At 45.3% G+C, this 25,738-nt stretch overlaps 1 protein-coding gene across 1 annotated transcript in view; it reads right to left on the bottom strand.

Annotated features, from left to right (window-relative positions):
* LOC143767701 (oocyte zinc finger protein XlCOF8.4-like) overlaps positions 1 to 25,525 on the bottom strand; it is a 30,211-nt gene extending 4,686 nt beyond the window's left edge. Inside the window, exons 1-6 of the mRNA XM_077256208.1 lie at positions 25,422 to 25,525; positions 24,301 to 24,450; positions 23,992 to 24,171; positions 23,785 to 23,908; positions 23,604 to 23,701; positions 23,313 to 23,403 (exon numbers count right to left, since the gene is read on the bottom strand). Of these exons, the coding sequence (XP_077112323.1) occupies positions 23,313 to 23,403; positions 23,604 to 23,701; positions 23,785 to 23,908; positions 23,992 to 24,171; positions 24,301 to 24,378 (571 nt within the window). The 5' untranslated portion in view covers positions 24,379 to 24,450; positions 25,422 to 25,525. The remainder of the gene's footprint in view (positions 1 to 23,312; positions 23,404 to 23,603; positions 23,702 to 23,784; positions 23,909 to 23,991; positions 24,172 to 24,300; positions 24,451 to 25,421) is intronic.
* Between the last annotated feature and the right edge of the window lie 213 nt (positions 25,526 to 25,738).

Here is a 25,738-nt window from a genome sequence, read left to right as displayed (position 1 = left end):
CTGGAGTTAAGTCCTCTGCTTGTAATTTTTTAGTCACTGTAAATGGGTGCTCTAGCAATTTTTCCAGCTCAGTCATCTGATTCCACTGACTTTCATTTAGCGTCAGTTGAGGGTTAGCCATGTCTACAAGAAAGGTTTTCAGTTCAACCAAGCACTGAATCATTAAGTAAGTACTGCCCCATCATGTGGCTTAATCAATAATTGCCCCTTTTCAGCACGTCTCTTCAAAATTGAGTCAACTGTTGTGAAATTGGATTTTGGGCTCCCCCGGTGGCCACTGGTGGAATTGAACTGGTGTGCATCATCCTCTCTGTTCACCTGTTTCCATCAGGATGTGGGAGTCGCTATTTAGCCTTGCTCCTCTGTCACTTCCATGCCGGTCAACATTGTAATCAGAAGCCTTTCTGTGCATGTTCCTGCTGCTAGACAACTCTCAGCTAAGTTGGACTTTTGTCCTTGTTTGTTTTTGCATTTTGTTCCAGTTCACAGCTGTAGTTTCGTTTCTGTGTCTGGAAAGCTCTTGTGATCTGAAATTGCCACTCTGATGTTATGAGTTAATACTAGAGTCTTAAAGTAATTTCAGGATGGTATTTTGATAGGGTTTTCAGCTGACCATGAAAGTGCCCTTTCTGTCTTCCTGCTATCTAGTAAGCGGACCTCAATTTTGCTAAACCTATTTTCATACTACGTTTGTCATTTCATCTAAAATCACCGCCAATATTTGTGGGGGCCTCTGTCTGCCTTTCGGGGAAATTTCTCTAGAGGTGAGCCAGGACTATATTTTCCTCTGCCAGGATTAGTTAGTCCTCCGGCCGGCGCTGGGCGTCTAGGGATAAAACGCAGGCTACACTACCCGGCTACTGTTAGTTGTGCGGCAGGTTTAGTTCATGGTCAGTTTAGTTTCCATCCTTCCAAGAGCTAGTTCTCATGTTTGCTGGGCTATGTTCTCTTGCCATTGAGAACCATAACAGTTTGACCGGCCATAAAGGGTTAAATTAATTGACAGAGAAAGGAGAGAAAAGAGAAGTCTGCTGAAGATTTTTTTTTTCCTTCAGTTCTGAGTGTGCTTGTAATTGAATCTCTTGCAAGTCTGCCTATATTGCAGCCTTTCTCTCTCTCTCTCCTTCTAATCCTGGAATGGCTCTGTGTTCACCTGTTTAAAATGGATATTCAGAGTTTAGCTGCAGGTTTGAATAATCTCACCACAAAAGTTCAAAATTTACAAGATTTTGTTGTTCATGTTCCTATATCTGAACCTAGAATTCCTTTGCCTGAATTTTTCTCGGGGAATAGATCTTGCTTTCAAAATTTCAAAAATAATTGCAAGTTGTTTTTGTCCCTGAAATCTCGCTCTGCTGGAGATCCTGCTCAGCAGGTCAGGATTGTGATTTCCTTGCTCCGGGGCGACCCTCAGGATTGGGCTTTTGCATTGGCTCCAGGGGATCCTGCGTTGCTCAATGTGGATGCGTTTTTTCTGGCCTTGGGGTTGCTTTATGAGGAACCTCAGTTAGAACTTCAGGCGGAAAAGGCCTTGATGTCCCTATCTCAGGGGCAAGACGAAGCTGAAATATACTGCCAGAAATTCCGTAAATGGGCTGTGCTTACTCAGTGGAATGAGTGCGCCCTGGCGGCGAATTTCAGAGAGGGTCTCTCTGATGCCATTAAGGATGTTATGGTGGGGTTCCCTGTGCCTGCGGGTCTGAATGAGTCCATGACAATGGCTATCCAGATCGATAGGCGTCTGCGGGAGCGCAAACCTGTGCACCATTTGGCGGTGTCTACTGAGAAGACGCCAGAGAATATGCAATGTGATAGAATTCTGTCCAGAAGTGAACGGCAGAATTTTAGACGAAAAAATGGGTTGTGCTTCTATTGCGGTGATTCAACTCATGTTATATCAGCATGCTCTAAGCGTACTAAGAAGCTTGATAAGTCTGTTTCAATTGGCACTTTACAGTCTAAGTTTATTCTATCTGTGACCCTGATTTGTTCTTTATCATCTATTACCGCGGATGCCTATGTCGACTCTGGCGCCGCTTTGAGTCTTATGGATTGGTCCTTTGCCAAACGCTGTGGGTATGATTTGGAGCCTCTTGAAACTCCTATACCCCTGAAGGGGATTGACTCCACCCCATTGGCTAGCAATAAACCACAATACTGGACACAAGTAACTATGCGGATTAATCCGGATCACCAGGAGATTATTCGCTTTCTTGTGCTGTATAACCTACATGATGTGTTGGTGCTTGGATTGCCATGGCTGCAATCTCATAACCCAGTCCTTGACTGGAAAGCTATGTCTGTGTTAAGCTGGGGATGTAAGGGGACGCATGGGGACGTACCTGTGGTTTCCATTTCATCATCTATTCCCTCTGAGATTCCTGAATTCTTGACTGAATATCGTGACGTTTTTGAAGAACCTAAGCTTGGTTCATTACCTCCGCACCGGGAGTGCGATTGTGCCATAGATTTGATTCCGGGTAGTAAATACCCTAAGGGTCGTTTATTTAATCTGTCTGTGCCTGAACATGCTGCTATGCGAGAATATATAAAGGAGTCCTTGGAAAAGGGACATATTCGTCCTTCGTCATCTCCCTTAGGAGCCGTTTTTTTCTTTGTGGCTAAGAAAGATGGCTCTTTGAGGCCGTGCATTGATTATCGGCTTTTGAATAAAATCACGGTTAAATATCAATATCCGTTGCCACTGCTGACTGATTTGTTTGCTCGCATAAAGGGGGCCAAGTGGTTCTCTAAGATAGATCTCCGTGGGGCGTATAATTTGGTGCGAATTAAGCAGGGGGATGAGTGGAAAACCGCATTTAATACGCCCGAGGGCCACTTTGAGTATTTGGTGATGCCTTTTGGTCTTTCAAATGCCCCTTCAGTCTTTCAGTCCTTTATGCATGACATTTTCCGTGATTATTTGGATAAATTTATGATTGTGTATCTGGATGATATTTTGATTTTTTCGGATGACTGGGACTCTCATGTCCAGCAGGTCAGGAGGGTTTTTCAGGTTTTGCGGTCTAATTCCTTGTGTGTGAAGGGTTCTAAGTGCGTTTTTGGGGTTCAAAAGATTTCCTTTTTGGGATATATTTTTTCCCCCTCTTCTATCGAGATGGATCCTGTCAAGGTTCAGGCTATTTGTGATTGGACGCAACCCTCTTCTCTTAAGAGTCTTCAGAAATTTTTGGGCTTTGCTAACTTTTATCGTCGATTTATTGCTGGTTTTTCTGATGTTGTTAAACCATTGACTGATTTGACTAAGAAGGGTGCTGATGTTGCTGATTGGTCCCCTGCTGCTGTGGAGGCCTTTCGGGAGCTTAAGCGCCGCTTTTCTTCCGCCCCTGTGTTGCGTCAGCCTGATGTTGCTCTTCCTTTTCAGGTTGAGGTCGACGCTTCTGAAATCGGAGCTGGGGCGGTTTTGTCGCAGAGAAGTTCCGATTGCTCCGTGATGAGACCTTGTGCTTTTTTCTCGCGTAAATTTTCGCCCGCCGAGCGGAATTATGATGTTGGGAATCGGGAGCTTTTGGCCATGAAGTGGGCTTTTGAGGAGTGGCGTCATTGGCTTGAGGGGGCTAGACATCAGGTGGTGGTATTGACTGACCACAAAAATCTAATTTATCTTGAGTCCGCCAGACGCCTGAATCCTAGACAGGCGCGCTGGTCGTTGTTTTTCTCTCGGTTTAATTTTGTGGTGTCCTACCTGCCGGGTTCTAAGAATGTTAAGGCGGATGCCCTTTCTAGGAGTTTTGAGCCTGACTCCCCTGGTAATTCTGAACCTACAGGTATCCTTAAGGACGGAGTGATATTGTCTGCCGTTTCTCCAGACCTGCGGCGGGCCTTGCAGGAGTTTCAGGCGGATAGACCTGATCGTTGCCCACCTGGTAGACTGTTTGTTCCTGATGATTGGACCAGTAAAGTCATTTCTGAGGTTCATTCTTCTGCGTTGGCAGGTCATCCTGGAATCTTTGGTACCAGGGATTTGGTGGCAAGGTCCTTCTGGTGGCCTTCCCTGTCTCGAGATGTGCGAGGCTTCGTGCAGTCTTGTGACGTTTGTGCTCGGGCCAAGCCTTGTTGTTCTCGGGCTAGTGGATTGTTGTTGCCCTTGCCTATCCCGAAGAGGCCCTGGACGCACATCTCGATGGATTTTATTTCGGATCTTCCTGTTTCTCAGAAGATGTCTGTCATCTGGGTGGTGTGTGATCGTTTCTCTAAGATGGTCCATTTGGTTCCCCTGCCTAAGTTGCCTTCTTCTTCCGAGTTGGTTCCTCTGTTTTTTCAAAATGTGGTCCGTTTGCATGGTATTCCGGAGAATATCGTTTCTGACAGAGGTACCCAATTCGTGTCTAGATTTTGGCGAGCATTCTGTGCTAGGATGGGCATAGATTTGTCTTTCTCGTCTGCTTTCCATCCTCAGACTAATGGCCAGACCGAGCGGACGAATCAGACCTTGGAGACATATTTGAGGTGTTTTGTGTCTGCAGATCAGGATGATTGGGTTGCTTTTTTGCCTTTAGCGGAGTTTGCCCTCAATAATCGGGCCAGCTCTGCCACCTTGGTGTCTCCCTTTTTCTGTAATTCGGGGTTTCATCCTCGATTTTCTTCTGGTCAGGTGGAATCTTCGGATTGTCCTGGAGTGGATGCTGTGGTGGAGAGGTTGCAACAGATTTGGGGGCAGGTAGTGGACAATTTGAAGTTGTCCCAGGAGAAGACTCAGCTTTTTGTCAACCGCCGGCGTCGGGTTGGTCCTCGGCTTTGTGTTGGGGACTTGGTGTGGTTGTCTTCTCGTTTTGTCCCTATGAGGGTTTCTTCTCCCAAGTTTAAGCCTCGGTTCATCGGCCCGTACAAGATATTGGAGATTCTTAACCCTGTGTCCTTCCGTTTGGACCTCCCTGCATCTTTTTCTATTCATAATGTTTTTCATCGGTCATTATTGCGCAGGTATGAGGTACCGGTTGTGCCTTCCGTTGAGCCTCCTGCTCCGGTGTTGGTTGAGGGCGAGTTGGAGTACGTTGTGGAAAAAATCTTGGACTCCCGTGTTTCCAGACGGAAACTCCAGTATCTGGTCAAATGGAAGGGATACGGTCAGGAGGATAATTCTTGGGTGACTGCCTCTGATGTTCGTGCCTCCGATTTGGTCCGTGCCTTCATAGGGCTCATCCTGATCGCCCTGGTGGTTCTGGTGAGGGTTCGGTGCCCCCTCCTTGAGGGGGGGGTACTGTTGTGAAATTGGATTTTGGGCTCCCCCGGTGGCCACTGGTGGAATTGAACTGGTGTGCATCATCCTCTCTGTTCACCTGTTTCCATCAGGATGTGGGAGTCGCTATTTAGCCTTGCTCCTCTGTCACTTCCATGCCGGTCAACATTGTAATCAGAAGCCTTTCTGTGCATGTTCCTGCTGCTAGACAACTCTCAGCTAAGTTGGACTTTTGTCCTTGTTTGTTTTTGCATTTTGTTCCAGTTCACAGCTGTAGTTTCGTTTCTGTGTCTGGAAAGCTCTTGTGATCTGAAATTGCCACTCTGATGTTATGAGTTAATACTAGAGTCTTAAAGTAATTTCAGGATGGTATTTTGATAGGGTTTTCAGCTGACCATGAAAGTGCCCTTTCTGTCTTCCTGCTATCTAGTAAGCGGACCTCAATTTTGCTAAACCTATTTTCATACTACGTTTGTCATTTCATCTAAAATCACCGCCAATATTTGTGGGGGCCTCTGTCTGCCTTTCGGGGAAATTTCTCTAGAGGTGAGCCAGGACTATATTTTCCTCTGCCAGGATTAGTTAGTCCTCCGGCCGGCGCTGGGCGTCTAGGGATAAAACGCAGGCTACGCTACCCGGCTACTGTTAGTTGTGCGGCAGGTTTAGTTCATGGTCAGTTTAGTTTCCATCCTTCCAAGAGCTAGTTCTCATGTTTGCTGGGCTATGTTCTCTTGCCATTGAGAACCATAACAGTCAACTTTAGGGGTTATGGCAACAGTAGCCAATTTTCTCACCTTGCCAATCAGTGCAGCAGCATGTCCTTCTTGCAGACTGTCTCTTATAGCCAAATGTAGCGTATGCACAACACAGCGCATGTGATGAATGAAAGAACGTATTGACACAGTTTCAACAAGATCATCTAAACTATCATGTTGCTGTTCATCTGAAGCAACTTCAGTTTGCTCCTCAGTTACAATACGGTGTTCCTCTATTTCAAACATTTCTGTGTCTGTGGACCCAGAATGTTCTTCTAGCTGCTGGTCACCATCATTACTCTCATTCATTAGCTTAATAGTACTTATCATATTTGAAGCATTGTCAGTTACGACAGAAAGAACTTGCTCTTTTTTAAGTTCATAGTCTTGCAGAACCTTTTCCACCAAGACATGGAGAAACTCACTGGTGTTATGAGCTTTGGTGTCTTTTACAGCCAATGTCTTGGTAATTATTTCATTTTTGTCACAAACAAATCGGACATTGATGGCAAAATAGTTCACTCTGTGACGTGTGCAGGCATCCATTTTAAGAAACAGAAAGCGTCCTTTGAGAGTTTTTTAAGTTTTTCCTTTTGTTTAAAAGCTTCTTCGATTACTAATTTTCTAATATTCTCTCTCTCCAGACAAACACCAAGCTTGCGACCATTTCCCCATTCAGACACATAAAAGCTGGTCATGAAAATAATGAAATAGGCACACTATCCTTTACAAGCTCTATGATCTGTTTTTTAAATGTATCTACTGTCATTGTCACAGTAACTTTGTCACTGACAAAATATCTTGCAACTGATGGCTGCAAAGTTCTCTGCTCCTTTGTTTGGCTGGAAGAGCTGGGCACTGGTTCATTGGTTTGGATGCAGTCTTTCTCATCCACTGCTTTCAGTACTTCTGGATGAAAGCGCTGTAAATGTCTCTTTAGATTAGAAGTCTGGTAGGAGCATTTTTATCTTTGCCTGAATATGCACCATCTTGGCTTCACAGCATTTGTTTTCGTCTGGATCATTTGTCATACACTGACAGACATAATGTTTTCTATCTTGAGTGATGGTAAAATGTTCAAATACAGCGGATTTAATGTGACGCTTCTTTGACATTCTCAGGTTTTTAATTCTGCATTCACAATCCAAATGACAATTGTTTTTCCTAAAAACAATTGTACCAAATTATTGCCAGGTCGTACAACTGATATAGTGGTCAGTAATACTGTTATTCCTCATGTACTCACAGTTAACTGATGCAAAGTTTGTTGAAAGGATAATACTTCTTACAGTCTTCCTCTTCTGAGTAGCAGCTGTGAGATGCTTGGAAGACGCACACCTAGTAAACATCTAGTCTAGAGGAGGAGCTTTACTACTAAGAATTTGCAACACATTTTCACTTTCAGTTTCATACATTGTAAGTAGGGGGGTTGGGGCAGCATGAGGTTATCCAAGTATAAGATTAGATAAGGGCAGTGGAGAACAGACACACAAGAAGTAAGAAATGTCTCTATCTCCAGCAGAACTGCTTATCACTGTTGTTCATAGTTTGATAGAACATATATTTGAGTAACATTTATAAAATTCATATGAAAGTTCAATTATGAAATATTAATAATTTTTTTTTAAAGCTGGAGTCAGAGTCGGTACATTTCTATCGACTCCGACGCCAACCAAAACTAACTCCGACTCCACAGCACTGTTCAGGAGTACTCCTAGGAATTTCCTAGTTTTGGAGGGCAGTAGCTGAAACTTTTTCAGGTTCAGGATCCACCCCAGAGATGTTAAAATATAGAGGGTCTTTGATACATGAGATTCCAGGGCTGTCTTGGTGGAGGCTACCATCAGCAAGTCGTCCAAGTAAGGCAATATACAGATGCCTCGATTCCAGATAAAGGACACTACTTCTGCCATTACCTTGGAGAAGATTCTTGGCGCTGAGGAGATGCCAAACAGAAGGACATTGAACTGATAGTGTTCCACCTGCCGACCTTCCTGTACCGCAAACCTGAGATATTTTCTGTGTCTCGGGTGGATTGGAATATGGAAGTAGGCATCTTTCAAGTCGATGGTCGACAAAGAAGCGAGGCCCAATCAACAGAATGGCTGACCTTACAGATTCCATCTTGAATCTGCGGTATCTTATATGTTGGTTCAGTCCCTTAAGATTTATAATGATACAGGCCTCGCCTGAGGGTTTGGCTACCAGAAACAGTTGAGAGTAGTGGCCCAGACCCCATTCCGACTCTGGAACCTGGGAGATCACGTTTGATCTTACAAGGTCTCTCAGACCTACAGTACTAGCAGCGCTGTTTGATCTTGTGGGGTTGGAAGGGAAGTGACTTTCAGACCCCGTGCAGGGGAGGAGATGAACTCTATTAATAGGCCCTCCTTGATAAGATTGAGGACCCAGTGACAACTGGTGATGTTCTGCCACTGATGTACATATCTTGAGAGTCCCCCCCACACCGGGGTGAAGTCATCGTTTCTCTTCTTGGCTTGTTGGGACTGCTGTTGCTGGGGGATGAGAATATTCTTCCTCCCACCTTCTGCATAGCTCCATCTCCCGGACTTGCCCTTCTCCCTCTGGGAGGTTTGAGGCTGTGCGGCATGAAAAAAAAAGGTTTTTTTAGGGTTTTTTGTTCCGGGAGGGCTTTTCTTATCGGTGGCCTTTTCTAGGATCTCGTCTAGGGAAGGCCCAAAGACATATTCTCCTTTAAAGGGTATGGCCGTAACTTTGCTTTGAAGGTGATGTCACCAGGCCACATTTTGAGCCAGAGAGCTCTCCTAGCCGAGTTGGATTGCACAAGTGACATGGCGGCAACTCTGATGGATTCCATGGAAGCATCCCCTAAAAACCTAGTAGCCCTTAGGAGGCTAGGCAGTGAGTCTAACAGTTCACCCCTGGAGGTACCCTGGTATATATGAGTTTCTAGTTCCTCTAACCAGCCGGAGAGGGCTCTAGCTACCCAGGTGGAAGCAGTGTTAGCCTTTAAAGCAACCGTAGATGTCTCCCAGGACTTCTTCAAGAGACTCACTATTTTTCTGTCCATTGGATCCTTCAATGGATCCTGCAATTGCAAAGAATCTTCAAATGGGAGTGCGGTTCTTTTTGTAACTCTTGACCCCTGTACGTCGACTTTGGGAATATCCCATCTAACAGAATCACCTTCTAGGGGGAATCTGTGTTTCATCTCTGAGGGGGTGCTGAGGCTTTTTCCGGCAGTTCCCACTCCTGAGAAATCATGTCAAGTATATTAGCATGCACCTTGAACCCTACACGTTTTCCCATTTTTAGCCCACAAAACATCTGGTCCTGAATGGACTGAGGCTCGGATTCCTCTTCCAGTCCCATAGTGCTGTGTACTGCAGATACCAGCTCCTCAATCCACTCCGAGGAAAAGAGATATTTTCTGGCTTCAGAGGCCTTAAGTGACACGGGTTCAACCCGTCTACCAGAGGACGATGAGTAGGATAGGTCTGATTCAGACTCCTCAACCTGTATTTTCCTTTTCTTCCCTGGAGAAGGGGGTGGTGGGGGTGGAGGGGTAAAAGCCACCAGGGAAAACTGCACCTCCTCCTTGACCAGACAGCGAATCTCTTCCAAAAGGGAGGGTTGCTCTGCTCTGACTACTTTGTCGATGCATGACTGGCAGAGCTTTTTATCCCATAGCGAGGGTAGCTTTATATTACAAATGGAGTACTTTTTCCTAATAGTGGCTTTGGGGGTAGACTTGTTTCCCTGGATCGAGAGGGAGAGAGGTGTCAGACAAGAAGGACCCCCTAAATTATCTACCTGAGGACCCCATCCCTTCATACACTTACTGTGGCAGGGGCAGAGCTGGGCTCTGCAGATGCAGGACATGAATTGCCTTCCATGCTGAAGGATAGTCTTACCTCTGTGGTGACTTCGGGCAGGTTTTATGGCGGTCGATAGCCGGCCCCCCAGAGTGGGTTGTTTCCCCCTCCCCCTCCTGGGTCCATGTGCAGGTGGTGCGGCGTCTACGAACACCAAGCACTGTTCCTGGATGGAAGTTCAGATGTGCTCCACTGGAACACAAAGTCCCGGAAGTGACGCGTGCTGACACCACTTCCGGTACACCGAGCCACACATATGGAGTGGGAGAAGACCGGGGAGCTCAGGGAGGCCCCCGGTCAGGATCTCTGGCCTGCTTTGCCCTTTTGGGGGTGCGGGAAGGCCAGGAGGGGGTCCCGAGGTCACCCAACAGGGGACGATGGGAGCAGCCTGGAGGAGGTGAGGAGTGACCACTTGCTGCACGGAAACACAGGCTCTGCCTGTCAAACAAGGTACTGCAGTCGCCGGCCACCACAGCACACGGAGACCTCTCCCTGCCCCATGGGGACAGGAAAGACACTGGCAAGTGGGAGGTGAGAGGGCCTTTTAACCTCTCTGTGTTTCCTGTCCCCCATCAGGGCAAAGAGGCAACCTCTGTATGCCGTCGTGGAAGGTGACTAGACAAATAAAGGTTTCCACATTATTAGTGGCTCAAAGGCTCTTAAAAACCAACATGGCTCCCTTAAACCAATCCAGCAATAACTCTTCTCTCAAAGTCAAATCTCCCCCTCGATTCTGAACCTTGCAGTGTGTGTCTCCCGAAGCACAATCTGGGCACTATGGGTAATAAAATGGTATATTTGCAATATTCAATTCAACATCCACTGTGTGCTAATTTCCAGAAAGTGCCTGTGGAATCAAAATAGTCACTACTCCTATAGATTAATTCCCCGAGGGTTATAATTTCCCAAATTTAGTCACTTTATGAAGATTTCTACTGCTCTAGTTTTCTGCCCTTTTGTCATACTAGGGCTTCTGCAAATGGTGTGTCCCATCTCCTTTGGGATCTGCTCCTGCGACATCTTCTTCTGTCACCAAGTGCAGCCTTAGGCTACTTTCACACTAGCGTTGTGTGACGGACGTCGCAATGCATCGTTATGTAGAAAAAACGCATTCTGCAAAGTTGCTCTCAGGATGCGTTTTTTTCTCCATAGACTTACATTAGCGATGCATTGCGACGGATTGCCACACAGCTCATCCGTCGTGGGACGAATGCATCGTGTCGGCACAAAAAAAGTTCCATGTAACGTTTTTTTGTGCGTCGAGTCCGCCATTTTTGACCGCGCATGTGCGGCCGAAACTCCGCCCCCTCCTCCCCGAAACTCACACTGGGCAGCGGATGCATTGTAAAACTGCATCCACTGCCCATGTTGTGCTACAATAACACACTGTCCGTCGGTACGTCGGGCCGACTGTTTGCGATGGCCCGTACCGACGGACTAGTGTGAAAGTAGCCTTATTCATTTTGCAGGTGTTGCTGATAATGGAGGAGACATCGGAACCCGCAGCTCTGGGAGGCACAGGCTCTGTCCAGCCACTAAGATTATGGTGCTTGGGAAAAGTAATACCATTCAGTCTACGTTTATGGATTAGCGTGCTGTTCAGCTGGTGTAATCTGCTACCTACTTCAGCCAATAGGAAAGCACCACACTCTACTAAAGCTTGAAGCAAATTTCTGGAACCTGCCACAAACAGCCTTGTTCTCCTCTGTTTCAGTCCTCTGTGCCAAGCTCCAGGTTTGTTTATTTGTTTCGTTTCCTGTTGTGACCCCCTGCTCGTTTACGGAGTATTCTTGAGTCTTCTGATTTTGTATTTTCTCTGCCTTCCTGGTTGTGACCCTACTACATGACTATTCTTCTTGTCATCTCACTCCACAGTACAACAGGTAACAATGAGTGCCAAGCATAGGGGTCTCTGTGTAAATCCAGATCAATGTAAAGCGGTTAAAGGGTGGGGAGCAAGACAATCCCTGGCATCAGGAAAATGGAGTAGATAGCACCAAGACTGTTCATACTGGCCATCTTTTGAGCTGCCAGGTGATCACGAACAGCGCTTCCAATACATTGTGTCTGCAAATTATTTCTGCAAGATCTGCAATCAAACAGCTAAAAGGCGTTCCTTCCTTTCTTAACCCCTTCATGACCCAGCCGATTTTGGCCTTAATGACCTTGCCGTTTTTTGCAATTCTGACCAGTGTCCCTTTATGAGGTAATAACTCAGGAACGTTTCAACGGATCCTAGCGATTCTGAGATTGTTTTTTCGTGACATATTGGGCTTCATGTTAGTGGTAAATTTAGGTCGATCATTTCTGTGTTTATTTGTGAAAGAAACGGAAATTTGGCGAAAATTTTGAAAATTTTGCAATTTTCACATTTTGAATTTTTATTCTGTTTAACCAGAGAGTTATATGACACAAAATAGTTAATAAATAACATTTCCCACATGTCTACTTTATATCAGCACAATTTTGGAAACAAAATTTTTTTTTGCTAGGAAGTTATAAGGGTTAAAATTTGACCAGTGATTTCTCATTTTTACAACAAAATTTACAAAACCATTTTTTTTTACGGACCATCTCACATTTGAAGTCAGTTTGAGGGTTCTATATGGCTGAAAATACCCAAAAGTGACACCATTCTAAAAACTGCACCCCTCAAGGTGCTCAAAACCACATTCAATAAGTTTATTAACCCTTCAGGTGTTTCACAGCAGCAGAAGCAACATGGAAGGAAAAAATTAACATTTAACTTTTTAGTCACAAAAATTATCTTTTAGCAACAATTTTTTTATTTTCCCAAGGGTAAAAGGAGAAACTGGACCACGAAAGTTGTTGTCCAATTTGTTCTGAGTACGCTGATACCTCATATGTGGGGGTAAACCACTATTTGGGCACACGGCAGAACTCGGAAGGGAAGGAGCGCCATTTGACTTTTTGAATGAAAAAATTGGCTCCAATCTTTAGCAGACACCATGTCGCGTTTGGAGAGCCCCCGTGTGCCTAAACATTGGAGCTTCCCCACAAGTGACCCCATTTTGGAAAGGAGACCCCCCAAGGAACTTATCTAGATGCATAGTGAGCACTTTAAAACCTCAGGTGCTTCACAAATTGATCCGTAAAAATGAAAAAGTACTTTGTTTTCACAAAAAAATTCTTTTAGCCTCAATTTTTTAATTTTTACATGGGTGACAGGATAAAATGGATCCTAAAATTTGTTGGGCAATTTCTCTTGAGTACGCCGATACCTCATATGTGGGGGTAAACCACTGTTTGGGCGCATGGCAAGGCTCGGAAGGGAAGGCGCGCCATTTGACTTTTTGAATGGAAAATTAGCTCCAATCGTTAGCGGACACCATGTCGCGTTTGGAGAGCCCCTGATGTGCCTAAACAGTAGAAACCCCCCACAAGTGACCCCATTTTGGAAACTAGACCCCCAAAGGAACTTATCTAGATGTGTGGTGAGCACTTTTAACCCACAAGTGCTTCACAGAAGTTTATAACGCAGAGCCATGAAGATAAAAAATAATTTTTCTTTTCTCAAAAATGATTTTTTAGCTCGCAATTTTTTATTTTCCCAAGGGTAACAGGAGAAATTTGACCCCAAAAGTTGTTGTCCAGTTTCTCCTGAGTACGCTGATACCCCATATGTGGGGGTAAACCACTGTTTGGGTGCACGGCAGGGCTTGGAAGGGAAGGCACGCCATTTGGCTTTTTGAATGGAAAATTAGCTCCAATCATTAGCGGACACCATGTCGCGTTTGGAGAGCCCCTGTGTGCCTAAACATTGGAGCTTCCCCATAAGTGACCCCATTTTGGAAACTAGACCTCCCAAGGAACTAATCTAGATGTGTGGTGAGCACTTTGAACCCCCAAGTGCTTCACAGAAGTTTATAACGCAGAGCCGTGAAAATAATAAATACGTTTTCTTTCCTGAAAAAATTTTTTTTAGCCCTGAATTTTTTATTTTCCCAAGGGTAACAGGAGAAATTTGACCCCAAGAGTTGTTGTCCAGTTTCTCCTGAGTACGGTGATACCCCATATGTGGGGGTAAACCACTGTTTGGGCACATGCCGGGGCTCGGAAGTGAAGTAGTGATGTTTTGAAATGCAGACTTTGATGGAATGCTCTGCGGGCGTCACGTTGCGTTTGCAGAGCCCCTGATGTGCCTAAACAGTAGAAACCCCCCACAAGTGACCCCATTTTGGAAACTAGACCCCCAAAGGAACTTATCTAGATGTGTGGTGAGCACTTTGAACGCCCAAGTGCTTCACAGAAGTTTATAACGCAGAGCCGTGAAAATAAAAAATCATTTTTCTTTCCTCAAAAATAATATTTTAGCCCGCAATTTTTTATTTTCACAAGGGTTACAGGAGAAATTGGACCCCAAAAGTTGTTGATCAGTTTCTCCTGAGTACGCTGGTATCCCATATGTGGGGGTAAACCACTGTTTGGGCACATGTCGGGGCTCGGAAGGGAGAGAGCACCATTTGGCTTTTTCAACGCAAGATTGGCTGGAATCAATGGTGGCGCCGTGTCGCGTTTGGAGACCCCCTGATGTGCCTAAAAAGTGGAAACCCCTCAATTCTAACTCCAACACTAACCCCAACACACCCCTAACCCTAATCCCAACCCTAACCACAACCCTAACCCCAACACACCCCTAACCCTAGTCTTAACCCAAATTCTAACCCTAACCCCAAGGCTATGTGCTCACGTTGCGGATTTGTGTGTGGATTTTTCCGCACAGTTTTTGAAAAATCTGCAGGTAAATCGCACTGCGCTTTACCTGCGGATTTACCGCGGATTTCCAGTGTTTTTTGTGTGGATTTCACTTGCGGATTCCTATTATCGAGCAGGTGTAAAACGCTGCGGAATCCGCACAAAGAATTGACATGCTGCGGAAAATACAACGCAGCGTTTCCGCGCTCTATTTTCCGCACCATGGGCACAGCGGATTTGGTTTTCCATAGGTTTACGTGGTACTGTAAACGTGATGGAAAACTGCTACGCATCCGCAACGACCAATCCGCTGCGGATCCACAGCCAAATCCGCACCATGTGCACATATTCTAATTCTAACCCCAATTCCAACCCTAGCCCTAATTCTAACCCTAACCCTAATTCTAACCCTAATTCTAACCCTATCCCTAAGTGCAACCCTAAGTGCAACACTAACCCTAAGTGCAACACTAACCCTAAGTGCAACCCTATCCCAAAGCGCAACCCTATCCCAAAGCGCAACCCTATCCCAAAGCGCAACCCTATCCCAAAGTGCAACCCTATCCCTAAGTGCAACCCTAAGTGCAACCCTATCCCTAAGTGCAACCCTAAGTGCAGCCCTAAGTGCAACCCTATCCCTAAGTGCAACCCTAAGTGCAACCCTATCCCTAAGTGCAACCCTAAGTGCAACCCTAAGTGCAACCCTATCCCTAAGTGCAACCCTATCCCTAAGTGCAACCCTATCCCTAAGTGCAACCCTATCCCTAAGTGCAACCCTAAGTGCAACCCTATTTCTAAGTGCAACCCTAAGTGCAACCCTAAGTGCAACCCTATCCCTAAGTGCAACCCTAAGTGCAACCCTATCCCTAAGTGCAACCCTAAGTGCAACCCTATCCCTAAGTGCAACCCTATCCCTAAGTGCAACCCTATCCCTAAGTGCAACCCTAAGTGCACCCCTACCCCTACTCCTAACAGAAAAACAAAAATAAATATATTTTATTATTGTTCCTACCTATGGGGGTGATAAAGGGGGGGGGTTATTTACTATTTTTTTTCTTTTGATCGCTGTGATAGAACCTATTACAGCGATCAAAATGTGCAAGGAACGAATCTGCCGGCTGGCAGATTCGGCCGGCACACTGCGCATGCGCCCGCCATTTTCCAAGATGGCGGCACCCATGGAGAAGACCGAGGACACCGGGAGGGACATCGGAGCTAGGTAAGTATGGGGGGGTGGCATCGGAACACGGGGGGGGGGGGATCAGAGGACCGGGGGAGCCGACAGGAGGGAGGAGGGGAGCGGACAGGAGATCGGGGCAGAAAGGACGACTGGGGAGGCGATCGGTGGCGGTGGGGGGGGGGGCAGATCGGGATCTCCAGCCATGGCAGATGCTATTGCAGCATCGGCCATGGATGGATTGTAATATTTCACCATTTTCATAGGTGAAATATTACAAATCGCTCTGATTGGCTGTTGAAAGTGAAACAGCCAATCAGAGCGATCGTAGCCACAGGGGGGGGGGGTGAAGCCACCCCCCCCTGGGCTGTAGTACCACTCCCCCTGTCCCTGCAGATCGGGTGAAATGGGAGTTAACCCTTTCACCCGATCTGCAGGGACGCGATCATTCTGTGACACAGCATATGCGTCACAGGTCGGATTGGCACCGACTTTCATGACGCATACGCTGTGTCACAGGTCGGGAAGGGGTTAACCCTGCCATGCGTCCAGAGAGTAGTGTATAACTGTATATAAGGTATTGTCAGATACAAGGGAAGTTGGAAAATAATTTGTAAGATTCATCTTTTTGCTATTACAATTTGTGAAAATTAAAAAATTGGAGCTTATATTTCGTGAAGAATTCCAAAGTTATCATCACATAAAGTGACACAGATTTGAAAAATGGGGCCTGATTAGGAACACAAAACTGGCTGCAGGAAGTGGTTACCGTAAATCAGAATATTTTGGGCACCAACTACTGTAGTCAAAATCTGTGACCATATTCAATAACACATCTACTGGAATGATCAAACTCAACCATCTTCATCAGTAAAAAAATGAGTAACTAGTGGTGAAACCTCTTTGGGGTTCGTTGGCTCTTGGCAATCTAAACTATCGTAAGGGTCAATATTTTCTATCAAATGAAGAAATATTAGATAGTCGAACATAACGTTTTATAATAATGCAGAGCCGAAGTGTCTTGAATTTAGATTTCGGGCATTTGGAAGAGGTAATGGAGACATTTTGCTAAAGACTATCAGGGAGTTACAGAGCTAAAAAGAGTTCTGACCAGAAGAGAAGAGAAAGTATTAGTGCTCCCCATTTCATGAGAGATTGTGCAGTAATCTGAATTCCTTAGGATCGAAAACAAAGGAATTTATGATGTGGAGTGAATCCATGAAACCAGGGCTCCAGCCATGCCAACACATCTCCTGCAGGCGTGAATAAATGTATATTACAGCCATCAGCTACGCACAGCTTAGAGATATATCATGGCACAAGTGCAATGTGTTATGATCCGGTGACCTTGGAGCAACATGTAACTTTCTCTGGAGAAGGTGGAAACTATACTGACCGCAATACCTGAACTTATAACACCGCAACGAGAAGTAGCCGTGGGGTGTGCCTACCAGCCCTAGACACCTCGACACAGCCGGAGGACTAAATACCCCTAAAGATGGAAATAGAAATACTATCTAGCCTCAGAGCAGAACCCCAAAGGATAGGCAGCCCCCCACAAATATTGACTGAGTAGGAAAGGAATGACACACGCAGGCAGAAACAAGATTTAGCAAAAGAGGCCACTCTAGCTAGATAGAAAAGGATAGGACAGAATGCTGAGCGGTCAGTAAAAAACCCTTTCAAAAATATCCACAGCAGATAATACAAAAATTCCACATCTAACTAAAGACGAGGAAAGTATATCTGCAACTCCAGAGAATCCAACAAGACTGAAAATATACTGACAATCTAAGCTGGACAAGAAGAAACAAATGAATAGCAATACATTATTAAGCACACAGCATGCGTGCAACAAAACAAAACCAGAAACTTATCTTTGCTGATATGGTAGCAAGGCAGGAGGAACCAGACAGAGGTAAAGAACCTCTGAACAACCATGGACAACTGGCAAGGACTAATGAATCCTGCAAACCTAAATACCCCAGTCAGAGCTGCAATCAGCAGATACACCTGACCAGGGCTGGGACCCGGAGAAAACTGCATTACCATCTACAACCACCGGAGGGAGCCCAGAAGTAGAATTCACAACAGTACCCCCCCCCCCTTGAGGAGGGGTCACCGAACCCTCACCAGAGCCCCCAGGTCGATCAGGACGAGTCAGATGAAAGGCACAAACCAAATCAGCAGCATGGACATCAGAGGCAAAAACCCAGGAATTATCCTCCTGGCCATAACCCTTCCACTTGACAAGATACTGAAGCTTCCGCCTCGAAAAACGAGAATCCAAAATCTTCTCAACCACATACTCCAATTCCCCATCAAACAACACAGGGGCCAGAGGATCCACAGAGGGAACAACGGGTACCACATATTTCCGCAATAAAGATCTATGGAAGACATTATGGATAGCAAAAGAGGCAGGAAGCGCCAATCGAAAGGACACCAGATTAATAATCTCAGAAATCCTATAAGGACCAATAAACCGAGGCTTAAATTTAGGAGAAGAAACCTTCATAGGAACATGACGGGAAGACAACCAGACCAGATCCCCAACCCGAAGCCGGGAACCAACACACCGACGACGGTTAGCAAAACGTTGAGCCGCCTCCTGAGACAACGCCAAATTGTCCACCACACGAGCCCAAATCTGCTGCAACCTGTCAACCACAGAATCCACACCAGGACAGTCAGAAGGCTCAACCTGCCCAGAAGAAAAACGAGGATGAAAACCAAAATTACAAAAAAAAAGGCGAAACCAAAGTGGCCAAACTAGCCCGATTATTAAGGGCAAATTCGGCCAGTGGCAAAAAAGCTACCCAATCATCCTGATCAGCAGACACAAAGCATCTCAAATAAGTCTCCAAAGTCTGATTAGTTCGCTCGGTCTGGCCATTTGTCTGCGGATGAAATGCAGAAGAAAAAGACAAATCAATGCCCAGCCTAGCACAAAAGGCTCGCCAAAACCTAGAAACAAACTGGGAACCTCTGTCGGACACAATATTCTCCGGAATACCATGCAAACGAACCACATGCTGGAAAAACAATGGAACCAAATCTGAAGAGGAGGGCAATTTAGGCAAAGGCACCAAATGAACCATCTTAGAGAAGCGGTCACAAACCACCCAGATAACCGACATCCTCTGGGAAACCGGGAGTTCAGAAATAAAATCCATAGAAATATGCGTCCAGGGTCTCTCAGGGACCGGCAATGGCAAGAGCAACCCACTAGCCCGGGAACAACAAGGCTTGGCCCGCGCACAAGTCCCACAGGACTGCACAAAGGAACGCACATCACGTGACAGAGAAGGCCACCAAAAGGACCTACCAACCAAGTACCAAAAATACCAGGATGACCAGCCAACACGGAACAGTGAACCTCAGAAATCACTCTATTAGTCCATCTGTCAGGAACAAAGTCTCCCCACTGGACAGCGGTCAGGTCTGTCAGCCTGAAATTTCTGAAGAACCCGTCGTAAATCAGGGAAAATAGCAGAAAGGACCACCCCTTCTTTCAGAATACTGACCGGTTCAAGGACCTCAGGAGAATCAGGCAAAAAACTCCTAGAAAGGGCATCAGACTTAATATTCTTAGAACCCGGAAGGTACGAGACCACAAAATCAAAACGGGAAAAAAACAAGGACCATCGAGCCTGTCTAGGATTCAGCCGTCTGGCAGACTCTAGGTAAATCAGATTCTTATGATCGGTCAAGACCACAATACGGTGCTTAGCTCCCTCAAGCCAGTGTCGCAACTCCTCAAACGCCCACTTCATAGCCAACAACTCCCGATTACTGACATCATAATTGCGTTCAGCAGGCAAAAACTTACGAGAAAAGAAGGCACACGGTTTCATCACAGAACCAACAGGATCCCTCTGAGACGAAATGGCACCTGCCCCAATCTCAGAAGCATGAACCTCAACCTGAAACGGAATAGAAACATCCAGCTGGCGCAACACAGTAGCAGAAGTAAATCGGCAAAGACAGCCTCTGAGGACCAATTCGCCACATCAGCGCCTTTCTTCGTCAAATCGGTCAAGGGTTTAACCACACTACAAAAGTTGGCAATGAAACGGCGATAAAAATTTGCAAAACCCAAACATTTCTGCAGGCTCTTCACGGATGTAGGTTGAATCCAATCATGAATGGCCTGAACCTTAACCGGATCCATCTCCATAGATGAGGGAGAAAAAATGAAGCCCAAAAAAGAAACCTTCTGCACTCCAAAAAGACACTTAGACCCCTTCACAAACAAAGCATTGTCACGAAGGATCTGAAATACCATCCTGACCTGTTTCACATGAGACTCCCAATCATCGGAAAAAATCAAAATATCGTCCAAATATACAATCATGAATTTATCAATATAATTCCGAAAGATATCATGCATAAAGGACTGAAAAACAGATGGAGCATTAGTGAGCCCCAATGGCATCACAAGGTATTCAAAATGGCCTTCGGGCGTATTAAACGCAGTTTTCCATTCATCACCCTGCTTAATACGAACAAGATTATATGCCCCCCGAAGGTCAATCTTAGTAAACCAACTAGCCCCCTTAATCCTAGCAAACAAATCGGTAAACATCGGTAAAGGGTATTGAAACTTGACCGTGATCTTATTCAAGAGGCGATAATCAATACAGGGTCTCAAGGAACCATCTTTTTTAGCAACAAAAAAAAATCCCGCTCCCAACGGTGAAGAAGATGGCCGAATATGTCCTTTCTCCAAAGACTCCTTAATATAACTCCGCATGGCGGTATGTTCAGGCACAGACAGATTGAAAAGTCGGCCCTTAGGGAACTTACAACCTGGAATCAAGTCAATAGCACAATCACAGTCCCTATGCGGTGGAAGGGAACTGGACCTGGGCTCATTGAATACATCCTGAAAATCAGTCAAAAATTCTGGAATTTCAGAAGAGGAAGAAGAGGAGATTGACATCAAAGGAACATCATTATGAATCCCCTGACAACCCCAACTAGTCACAGACATGGACTTCCAATCCAACACAGGATTATGTACCTGCAACAACGGAAAACCCAGCACGATAGCAACATGCAAATTATGCAACACCAGAAATCGACAATCTTCCTGATGGGCTGGCTCCATGCGCATGGTCACCTGTGTCCAAAACTGGGGCTTATTTTAAGCCAAAGGTGTAGCATCAATGCCTCTTAAAGGAATAGGGTTCTGCAAACGTTGCAAAGAAAAACCACAACGCCTGGCAAATTCAAGGTCCATTAAGTTCAAAGCGGCGCCTGAATCCACAAACGCCATGACAGAAAATGATGACAATGAACAGATCAAGGACACAGATAACAGAAATTTAGGCTGTACAGTACTGATGGTGACTGAACTAGCAATCCTCTCTGTCCGCTTAGGGCAGAGAGAAATGACATGAGAAGCGTCACCACAATAATAACACAACCCATTCTAACGTCTGAATCCCTGTCGTTCCGTTCAAGACAGGATCCTATCACACCACATTAGCTCAGTACTCTGCTCTGAGGACAAGGCCACCGCGCGCCCCGTTCTGCGCTCCCGCAAGCGCCGATCAATCTGGATGGCCAGAGACATAGAATCACTCAGACCGACAGGCGTGGGAAACCCCACCATAACATCTTAACAGATTCAGAGAGACCCTTTCTGAAAATTGCCGCCAAAACATCATTCCATTTAGTCAGCACAGACCATTTTCTAAATTTCTGACAGTACAATTCTGCCGTCTCTTGACCCTGAGACAGGGCCAACAAGGTCTTCTCCGCTTGATCCACAGAATTAGGTTCATCATACAATAATCCTAAAGCCTGAAAAAAGGAGTCTACATTAAACAAAGCCGGATTCCCAGCTTCCAAGGAAAATGCCAAATCTTGTGGATCGACACGCAGCAGGGAGATGACGATTTTAACCTGCTGAATGGAATCAGCTGAGGACTGAGGTCTCAGAGCAAAAAACAGTTTACAGTTGTTTTTAAAACTCAAAAATTTAAATCTGTCACCAAAAAACAAATCAGGAGTAGGAATCTTCGGCTCTAAAACAGGAGTCTGAACAATATAATCAGAAATACTCTGTACCCTAGCAGCAAGCTGGTCTACACGAGAAGTTAATTCCTGAACCTTCATGCTACCACAAGACTCCTCAGCCACCCAGAGAAAAAAAAAGGAGGGAAGAGAAGACAAAACAGGTTGCAGAAAAAAAATGACTCAACACCTTTCTTCCTTTCTTCTGAGATGCATTTAACTCATTGTGGGCCAGTTGTACTGTTATGATCCGGTGACCTTGGAGCAACATGTAACTTTCTCTGGAGAAGGTGGAAACTATACTGACCGCAATACCTGAACTTAACACCGCAACTAGAAGTAGCCGTGGGGTGTGCCTACCAGCCCTAGACACCTCGACACAGCCGGAGGACTAAATACCCCTAAAGATGGAAATAGAAATACTATCTAGCCTCAGAGCAGAACCCCAAAGGATAGGCAGCCCCCCACAAATATTGACTGTGAATAGGAGAGGAATGACACACACAGGCAGAAACAAGATTTAGCAAAAGAGGCCACTCTAGCTAGATAGAAAAGGATAGGACAGAATACTGAGCGGTCAGTAAAAAACCCTTTCAAAAATATCCACAGCAGATAATACAAAAATTCCACATCTAACTAAAGACGAGGAAAGTATATCTGCAACTCCAGAGAATCCAACAAGACTGAAAATATACTGACAATCTAAGCTGGACAAGAAGAAACAAATGAATAGCAATACATTATTAAGCACACAGCATGTGTGCAACAAAACAAAACCAGAAACTTATCTTTGCTGATATGGTAGCAAGGCAGGAGGAACCAGACAGAGGTAAAGAACCTCTGAACAACCATGGACAACTGGCAAGGACTAATGAATCCTGCAAACCTAAATACCCCAGTCAGAGCTGCAATCAGCAGATACACCTGACCAGGGCTGGGACCCGGAGACAACTGCATTACCATCTACAACCACCGGAGGGAGCCCAGAAGTAGAATTCACAACAGTAATGGTTTTTGAATAGTTGATCGAAATTCTGTTTAGTCGGTTTTAAAATAATATGAAAAGTCAGTATAAAGGGAAACTCTGCTGTTATTGTAGAGAAATTCACACTTGGCCTCACTGCACATTTAATGTTGTTGATCATAAAAGTGACGTTTGGCCAGAAAGACTGGACCTGGTCTTTTAGGGACCATATGAGCACATTCAGCAGCACAGAAGGGAGAGAAGGGAGATTCATCCAATAAGATATCAGGGTTCTAGGAAGCCAACAGCATCATTGCCCTCCGCTTTCTCTTATAGGCCCATTATAATACTTTCTTCAAGTGATTTTCTAACTTGTCAGCATATTCTACGTACGCTGTCATTTGACTTTGTAGTTTACAGATCTGGGCAGGAAACGGTCAGGAGCTTTCATAATTTCACAAAGTAATTTCAACATTTTCAGATGGAGAATGTTGTGGTCTTAAGGCAAAATGGTGATCACATGATTGTGATACGGCCGGACTACACCACCGATGAAGCAGCCACAGCCGGTGACGGAGAAGAATCTGTGACTTCTCTGCATTTAGTGGTTACTACTCACCTGGGTAGTCATATGTAGGAATCTCCTCTTTACACCGCTCATCACCCCTCAGATATGTCTCTGTAGTAATAATATGGGTCAGATCTTCACCCTGAAACAAATATTGTAAAAGTCACAGAGACAGAGAAGTCAGATCTATGATCAGCTCTAATCCTGCCATCTCCATCGTTCTCATTACACAAGTATAAAACATATAATACTGGTGGATAAAACAAGACTGAGCACAAGACCTTCACAGCCGTCTACACATCATAGGGGAGATGTCACTCATGACACCTTCTCTCCATCTACCTGATGATCCTGAGGAACACTGGGATCTTCTTGTTTACAGTCCTGTGGAAGAAGAGGATGGGGACATCTCTCTGGTGTTGTCCTCCTAATGGATAGATCTGGATGAAACATATACAGGGACTGAATTCATTCTTTACATACAGATAATTATAGGCCGTGTGTATTTAGTCCTGTCTATTACCTGGTGATGTAAGGGGCTGATGAACATCCATCATGAAGTCCTTGTACAGACCTTTGTGTCCTTCGAAATACTCCCACTCCTCCATGGAGAAATAGATGGAGACATCCTGACACCTTATAAGAACCTGACACATACAATGATACCGTCATCCCCCCGATCCCTTCATAGCGTTACTATATAATGTCCCAGCATTCCCTGCAGTGTCACCTCTCCAGTCAGCAGCTCAATCATCTTGTAGGTGAGTTCTAGGATCTTCTGGTCATTGATGTCCTCATGTATCAGGGGGTGAGGTGGAGGCCCTGTGATTGGGCTCAGGGGTCTTCCCCATCCCTCAGACACAGGGTCCTGACAGCGCTCACTAGAGGTCTTCTTCACTACTATGTAATCCTGGTTATGGAGAGACACATTAATAAATCTCTCTACAGACATTTCCAGAGTCCTCACCTCTCCTGTTCTGTCCATCTGTTATTCCCATAGAGAAGAATGATGTAATGTGACGTCATCAGAATCTCTCACCTCTCCAGTAAGCCGGAAGAGGATCTCTATGGTGAGGTGTATTATCCTCTTCGCCATCTTGTCTCTGTCCATATCCATCCTTGATGGGTAAATCAGGAAAATTCTCTTATATAGAAGATCTTCACTGAGAGGATCCGATATTGTAGAGACCTGAATGAGAAGATGAGCCGATGTAACATCATAAAAATCCTGTGTAATAATACAATTACTGGAGATAATAAGGGAAACATATGAGGAGATTTATTATTTTATTCAGTTTTCTTGTTTACATCTCCTAATAAAACCTATATATTTAGGCCACAGACAACAAGCAGTTTCTTCCTCGGAGTCGGCAGCTGAATACGTTCCTCATAGACTCATCTTCCATAACGCTAATTCTCGTCTCATTTACCGACACTGGAATCGGCATTAGCAATACTGCAGGAGATATTCATTACACGTGACAGGAGAAATAACTACTTCATGATGAGGACGACATCTTCATCTTCTACTGCGGCTCTAGAAACATATTTGTCCAGAGTCCGTCACTGACTCCATCCCCACCGGCCGTCTATATGAAGGTTTCCCGACAATACTGTGTGGGCAGGGGCATAACTACAACAGGTGCAAGGGTTGCAATCGCACCCGGGCCCTGGAGCCTAGGGGGCCCTCAAAGTCCCTTTGGCCTATAGAAAAAGACTATTGCTATTAAAGATTTAAAATATTTGGGGACCCCATTGAAGCTTTTGCACCGGGGCCCATGAGTTTCAAGTTATGCCACTGTGTGGGGGCCCCGTACTATGAGTGTAATACATGTTTCCTTGGTTCCAGTCTTTTATAGTTGGGTCATTTGTATCTATCAGCGGAAAAGGAACAAAACCATTGTGATTCTTATAAGGAGACAACACAACCCCCCTAAATATAATATTTTATAACAACCCCACAATCTGTGACTCTTCAGGGTTAATCGCTCTCTCACCATTGGATTAGAGCTGATACTATGAAGCTAAAGGGACTAAACAGACTTTCTGTCACCTCCATAAAGGGGCACTTTTCCGTGTTTGTCAGAACTGTCCGAGGATTATTAGAGGGGATAGTTTCCCCCAATTAGAAGGGACACCTGTGGATATTGGGGTCTTTACCTGCTACAGTTCTGGTGTGGACCCTCCACCCACAGAGCCGCACTCCACATACAGCTGTTCTGTGCGCACAGGACCTGTGATGAGGTCACAGGAGGGGAGGGGTCAGGGGTCACATGATCAGGGGCCTCAGTGTATGCAGGACTCTGCTGTGCTGGTTGTCATGGTGCTGGATGAGGGGAAGTTTATGTGTGGGGTCAGGAGGGGTTTACAGTGTGGATGTAGCGGAGCCGTGTGTGTATGAGGTGTACGGAGCGGAGCCATATATATAACAGAAGTACTGGGTGTACGCTGCGCACAGAGCGGAGCCGTGTGTACGA

This window comes from Ranitomeya variabilis, chromosome 4 (genome assembly GCF_051348905.1).
Source record: "Ranitomeya variabilis isolate aRanVar5 chromosome 4, aRanVar5.hap1, whole genome shotgun sequence".
Classification (NCBI taxonomy): Eukaryota; Metazoa; Chordata; class Amphibia; order Anura; family Dendrobatidae; genus Ranitomeya; species Ranitomeya variabilis.
Note: the sequence above shows the minus strand (reverse complement) of the source record. Positions and strands in the feature narration are given on the sequence as shown.